This window comes from Lontra canadensis, unplaced genomic scaffold, assembly GCF_010015895.1.
Source record: "Lontra canadensis isolate GAN:19392208 unplaced genomic scaffold, GSC_riverotter_1.0 scaffold111, whole genome shotgun sequence".
Taxonomy (NCBI): domain Eukaryota; kingdom Metazoa; phylum Chordata; class Mammalia; order Carnivora; family Mustelidae; genus Lontra; species Lontra canadensis.
Genome location: NW_022631105.1, coordinates 6,314,089 through 6,320,217, shown reverse-complemented (window position 1 = coordinate 6,320,217; position 6,129 = coordinate 6,314,089). Strand labels below are relative to the sequence as shown.

Here is a 6,129-nt window from a genome sequence, read left to right as displayed (position 1 = left end):
GGAGTGAGCTGGGGTCCGACTTCTCCCGCAGAGGTTAGGGCAGGGGTAACTGGGCTCTTGCTGTGGGGCTTGAGGCAGAAAGTGGAGTCTGTGTCGGAGGGGAGGGTGTGTGGGGGTCTCGCCAACAGCCACCGTATTTCTGGGCCCCTCTCCACCCTCTCGGATGACAGCGTGCGAACGGGAGGCCTCCCCGGAGATGGGGTGGGTCAAGAGAACCGAGCCCACCGTGGACCTCCCTCCCAGGCCCGGAGGACGGGCTCCGCGTCAGCGCCCTCTTCTCCATTCAGACTCTGCAGCGCTCTGCTGAGTCATCCTTCCGTCCTCCACTTCCAGCTGTCCCTGGCACCTAGCAAAGTCTCAAAGGACGTCCGCGGAGGTGAGCGCCCCTGGTAAACGCGCTCCGGGGCGTGGACCGCGTGGCCAGCTCTGCGCATGCGCTGCTCGGCAGCAGGACCCCGACTTGCGGCCCAGCTGCGAACCCGCGAGACGCGTGTCATTAATCACAAATGAAACACAGCGAGACTCTTTAGCAACACAGGTGTTTGGACGCCAGGGGAACCTAAGGCAGGTGGGACAGACACGGCGGTTTTGTGCGGAAAGCAGGCTCGGGCCTGCAGGGGTAGGTGTGGGGTGGGGTCTCCTCCTAGCTTCTCTCACGCATCCGCTGTCCCTCCCTTAGCTTTCAGAGGTGCTGGCTGGCTCCAGAAAAATCCGAAGCGGTGATACCAGGTATCCAGATTCACCTTAAATGAGTCTGTCGCCCTAATCGTGTTGAAACGTGTGGCCAGCCAATGGGACTGGCTCCTGGTCGGGAGCGAGGCTGGCTCTTCATAGAACTGGGAGGAATTACATTTTGTCTCCCACCCACTCCTACCTTCCCTGTGAGTGTCCTGCCCCCTCCTTCCCTGGCTGTGTGTACTGGCTCTTTCTCTTTTCTAAAAGACTAGGTTTGTCACCTGATTCCATGCTGGGAAGTATTCCTAGAATGTTAGGGGCACAGGGTACAGGTCATAACTCAACTATTAAAAACCTTAGATTTAAAACTTTCAAGTCTGAGGTTTCTCCTCAGCTCTTCCTGGAAAAGTCATGCCCTCCCTGACCCTCTACTTTCCTGTTTCCACCGGCCTGCCTGGTGTCCCTGGCCTTCTCTCAGCCCCTCACCTGGACTTGGGTCCACAGGAACATCTGGAACCTTGGGGCCAGGGCGACGCCAGCTGCACGGCTCCTTCCCCGGTTCGGTCTGGGAGAGGACCTCAGGCTTGGAGATGGCGTAGTCTGAGGAAGGATATGAAGGTTAGCTTTCGCCATGTGGTTCCATTCAGAGCTGGTGACAGGCAGCCTGGGAATCCACGAGTGGCCCAGAATCGAAACGTCTAGATTAGTACAGAGCACTGATTCTCAACCATGGGCAATTTTGTCTCCTGGGAGACATCTCACAGTCTGGAGACATTTTTGATGGTCATGACTGGGGGTTGGGGTTGAGGTGCTCCTGGCATTGGTGGGTCAAGGCCAGGATGTTGTGGAACATCCCACACGGCACAGAATAGCCCCACGACAACCAATCATCTGGCCCCAAAGTCCGTGCCCAGGTGAAGACACTCTGGTAGGGTCTCCCTGTTAAGAAGTGGTGTGTTTCTTTAACCTGAAATCTACCATCACGCCTGCCCGTTCCCACCATCACTGAGCAGGCCTTACGCCTCCAGATCTGGGGTCACACAGAAATCATCCCAAGAGGAAAGCAGCTCAGGGAGGAAGAGCCTTCTGGGGCCACTGCACACAGACAGTGACAGCGGCCCCGAGGGTCTGAGGGAGCAGAGCCTTGAGGCATGAAGACAGCGCTGGCACGGAAGCATGGTCTGCCCATATTCTCCACTAACCACTAACTCACCAGAAAGGCCACATACCCCTGTAACAGAAGGCTAAAGGAATGTGGGCCTGAGAGCAGCCTGAGGCTTTAGAGCAGGCCCACTGATGATGAGAGCAGCCCAGGCTTTAGACTCTGTCTTGGCAGCATGGAGACGTCCATGCTCAAAGCCTGGTTAGAGAAACGCCATCACCCTTCTCTGTGTGGCCATCCACGAATGTCACCAGGTAGAGGGAGTTTTTGACTCGGTCACCTGGTGCTCGTCTTTAGTAGGAGGAGAAGAAAACTCCTTGCATGGTCAGAGTTTTCTAGTGATTTACACATTGTTGTGACGAAAACCACCAGCACAGAGAGGTAGGTCTGGGGGCTCCCAAAGTCACACGTAACAGGAGAATGAGTGTCATGCCTTACCCAGGGACACCAGCGTCTCGTAGTTGCCCCGCATCACGTGCTTGTAGAGCTCCTTCTGCCACTCGTCCAGCTTGCCCCACTCCTGCTCAGAGAAATACACGGCCACGTCATCAAAGGTCACGGGCACCTGGAACCACAGGGGTCACGCATGCTCACCCACACACTTACAGGCACGGTCCCTCGGGCTGTCCCACCCCAGGGGCCCGAGGGATACCTTGGGGGCCTCCCCCTTGCTGCCCGGGGGCAGGCGCAGGATCCAGAAATTTCGGTTCCTCAGCAGGTTCTCCATGTTCTCCAGCCGCCTCTGCAGCAGCCCGTACTCCTGCAGCAGGGTCCCCAGCACGGCCCACTTGCCCTCCAGCTGGTTCCCGAACTCCACGGCTGTCTTCTCGCAGTCCGCCAGCTTCTTCTCGGCCATCCCCGTCCGACCTTCTAGCGAAAGCAAGCGGGCAGCCTGCGATTCGATCTTCCTCTCCATGGCCTGAATTGTGGCTGCCATCGTCCATGGAGAAATCTTTCAGAAACAAAGAGAAGTGTACCCTCATTCATTCCATCCACCGCCTTCCTTCAGCCCCTCTCCCCTGGGTGCTGGGGAGCTGGGCGGTGGGGGGGTGGGGGGGCACAGAGCTCGGATTAAAAGCGGGAATGCCCTGGGCCACAAGCCCGATCTCAGCCTAGGATGGCCTTCTCGGGGTAACTCAGACTCGGCCACCATCTGGGCAGGTGCCTTCCTGCCGGGGGGGCTCGGATCGCCCGGACTGGGGACCTCCCGCATCTCCCCGAGCTGACTCCCTGAACCCAGCTTTTGCAGCAGAGTGCATGGCCTGTGGAAGGTGCTCCGTGCACTTCTGCTAAATAAACAGCGCCTTTGCACTGCTGGGGTGTTTCAGCGGATAAATAGTAAACCGCAGATCCACCAGCGCCCAGCCAGCACCTCCCATCATAATCACGCAGGACTGTGTACGGACGATGACCTAGCAAAAAACAAAAAACAAAACAAAACAGCCGGTTCACTGAACCGGCACAAACATGAGCATTGCTCAACTGTTTTTGTTTTGTTTTGTTTTGAAGCATCTCGTCTCTTTTTAATAAACATAAAAATCAAACAGCTAATCCTTCTCCCCCCAGTGCCATCTGATTTTGTCCCCTCCTGTTACTCTTCCTTAAACTAACAATCACCATTACTGCAAATCTCCACCAGCCAAGAGTTAGACTTTTTGACCCACGTGGCAGGCATGAGTCAAGGGGACAAAATCAACACGGGTCCGCTGGGCCCTCTGAGACTCTGTTTCTCTCGCTGTCTTCACCGCTCCCAAGGGGAAAACTAGTCTGACATCTGTAGCTCCTTGGGGAGCACGGACACACCTTACAGACTGGTGAGGAAGGTAAAACATATGCCATAAGGTTAGACTTTAATGCATACGACTTCCTTGTTGCTGGAAACTTCACATGTAGCCTGAGTGACCTGAGAGGTGGCAGTTGGGAGACCGCGAGGAAAGGGCACATTTTGCCTTGAGGAGGGGCCAAACTGGCCGACCCACCCTCATGTGAAGGTGGGCCCTCTGGGTCAGAGAGGAGATCCAGATATCTGCACTTTCTTCTGGCTGTGCCTGAGGACACATGTCTCCTTAGAACATTCTGGAAACTATTCCCAAACAGTAGTAAAATGAAGAAGTGACTAATAGGGAGCAGTGTAGGCTCATTTGGAGAAAGGCATGGAGAACTACAGCATGGGTGGAAAAGAGTGAGAGGAGAGTGTGAGCAGAGGCCAAAAACACTGTCGAACCCCATCAGAGCTTCCGTGGTTGTTTGGAACGAGACTGCACGAGGTGACCTCTGACCTGAGGAAGGAAGGGGTTTGGCTGGGGAGGAGCTGGTGGGCAGAGGGCTGTGGTGGGTGGGGCTCTTGCTCTCAGGAGGCAGGTGTTTCTGCCCCTAGGCCGCAGGGACTGCACTGGACTGGCTCCCTGGGCCACCCTCCACGGCAGCAGTTACCCTTCCCTTGCCCACTTGTCCTTTCTGATCAGTCCCTGCCACCTGACTCCCGCCTCCAAGAGCCTGCTCCAGAAGTCACCCAGCTCCCCAGCTACTGAAATCCTATTCAGCCTCCGAGTGCCCTTGACCGCCACAGGACGGCAACCTTTGCGTTGCAGGAAAAGGACACCTCCATAAACCCTTTTTATAAGACGCCAGGCACACACAGTGTGCTTACCATTTCAATGGGCGCAGGGAGCCCTAGGGCCTCTGCACTATTTAGTGGGAGGTGGTGACTGTTTCTGCGCAGGCCCAGCTCCATACTAAATGGTGGGTGGGTAATATGGGGCTGCCCTCGGACTCCTGCCAGGGAAGCAGAAACCCTATGCTTGCGAGGAGCCCATGGTAGAACTCCAAATCCATCCAGGATCCCCCCCCCCCCCCCGCCCCCACAGGATGAAGTCCAGGCATTAAAAGCCCTTCCAACTCTCCCTGCAGCCTTCTCTCCCACTGCCTCCTCACCAAAACCATCTTCCATGGACCAGGGACTGGATTCTGGTCCTTGAACCCGCTGGGCACAGCCTTCTCTCGGAGCGCAAGCTGTCCTCCCTACCTGGAAAGCTGCACCGGTCCACTCGGCCTGATGAAATCCTAGCCTTCCTTAAAAGCCCAGCTCAAATCACAACAGCACAGGCCGTGAAGGGGTGCCAGCGCCTCCCTCTCCTTCCCCTGCCCTCCCACAGCACCTTTCTGCCTCAATGCCAGAACCACTCACTCACTCTGTTTGCACCATTCTCACCAGTGTACCTGTCTGCTTCCCCCAACACACAATGTGTCCCTGAATACAGACCAGCTGTGTCTTTTCACACACTTTCTAGCTGGGCGATCCTAGGCAAGTTAACTTCTCCAGGCCTCGGGTTTTTCCTTTGTATGACGGAACGAGCACCTACCCCCCAGGTTTGTTGTGAGGACAAAATAATGCCTAACAGGGCTGGTGCCTGCCCGCTTCTACGAGAAGGAGCAGCTGTCTTCCTTCCCGACCTCCATCGGGCTGGGCACTCGGCGTGTGCGGAATCGAAGCCGCTTCGGACACCTCCCAGGTGCCACCAGGCCGCTGGGGGGAGCTGGGGGGTAGGGAACGCTGAGGCAGAGCGGTGGGCAGAGAAAGGAGACGCGGGGTGGGGGGCGCGGAGAGGAAGGGGCCAGCGGATGGGGCGGGGGCAGGAAGCCGCGGAGGGCTGCAGGAACTCGGCGTGGGGCGGCCTCCGCTGCGGGGTCGGCCAGGTCCGCCCTGCTCCGGTTCGGCAGCGAATGGGGGGCCCGGCCGGCGGGCGCCGTAGGCCCCGGCGGACCCCGCGCTCCGCCCGCCGGAGCCCAGGCCCGGCGGCCCGGCCCGGCCCACGGAGCCCCTCCCCAGGGCCTGCGGCGCCGAGTGCTGGGCCCGGGCCCCGAGTCCGCGCGTCCGTGCGCGCGGGCCACCCTTACCGGAGCCGCGGCCGCCTCGGCCATGGCCGTGCGCTGTCCGGCCCGGCCCGGAGGAAGTCGCCGCCGCCGCTGCCGCCGCCGCCGCCGCCGCGCGGCTCCACGCAGGCCGACCCCCGGCCTCTCCGCAGGCGGCGCCCGCCCGGCCCTGCCTTCCCCGCCCGCGTCGTCGCGCTCCTCGCTGGCCGGCCCGCGCCGCTCCGCCCGCAGACGCGCCGCCGCCGTCAGCGCCCGGCCGGTCCACACTGCATCCTGGGAGCCGGCGCAGGCCCGTGAGGCTTCCTGGAGGCAGCGCGGCCGCACAGCCCCACCTGCAGCCGGGAGAGGCGAACGGCAGGCGCGGCGTCCGCCCCGCCCCGCCCCGCCCCGCGGCCAGCCGACCCACCCACCCGCCCGTC

The 6,129-nt window shown here is 59.6% G+C and overlaps 1 protein-coding gene across 4 annotated transcripts in view; it reads right to left on the bottom strand.

The window, feature by feature from the left end:
* ZNF746 (zinc finger protein 746) overlaps positions 1-5,865 on the bottom strand; it is a 19,225-nt gene extending 13,360 nt beyond the window's left edge. For 2 of the 4 annotated variants that reach the window (XM_032840147.1, XM_032840148.1), the window contains exons 1-4: positions 5,735-5,865; positions 2,490-2,789; positions 2,276-2,402; positions 1,162-1,275 (exon numbers count right to left, since the gene is read on the bottom strand). In XM_032840147.1, the coding sequence (XP_032696038.1) occupies positions 1,162-1,275; positions 2,276-2,402; positions 2,490-2,789; positions 5,735-5,758 (565 nt within the window). In that variant the 5' untranslated portion in view covers positions 5,759-5,865. The remainder of the gene's footprint in view (positions 1-1,161; positions 1,276-2,275; positions 2,403-2,489; positions 2,790-5,734) is intronic. The other 2 variants (XM_032840151.1, XM_032840152.1) reach the window with 1 other exon arrangement.
* Between the last annotated feature and the right edge of the window lie 264 nt (positions 5,866-6,129).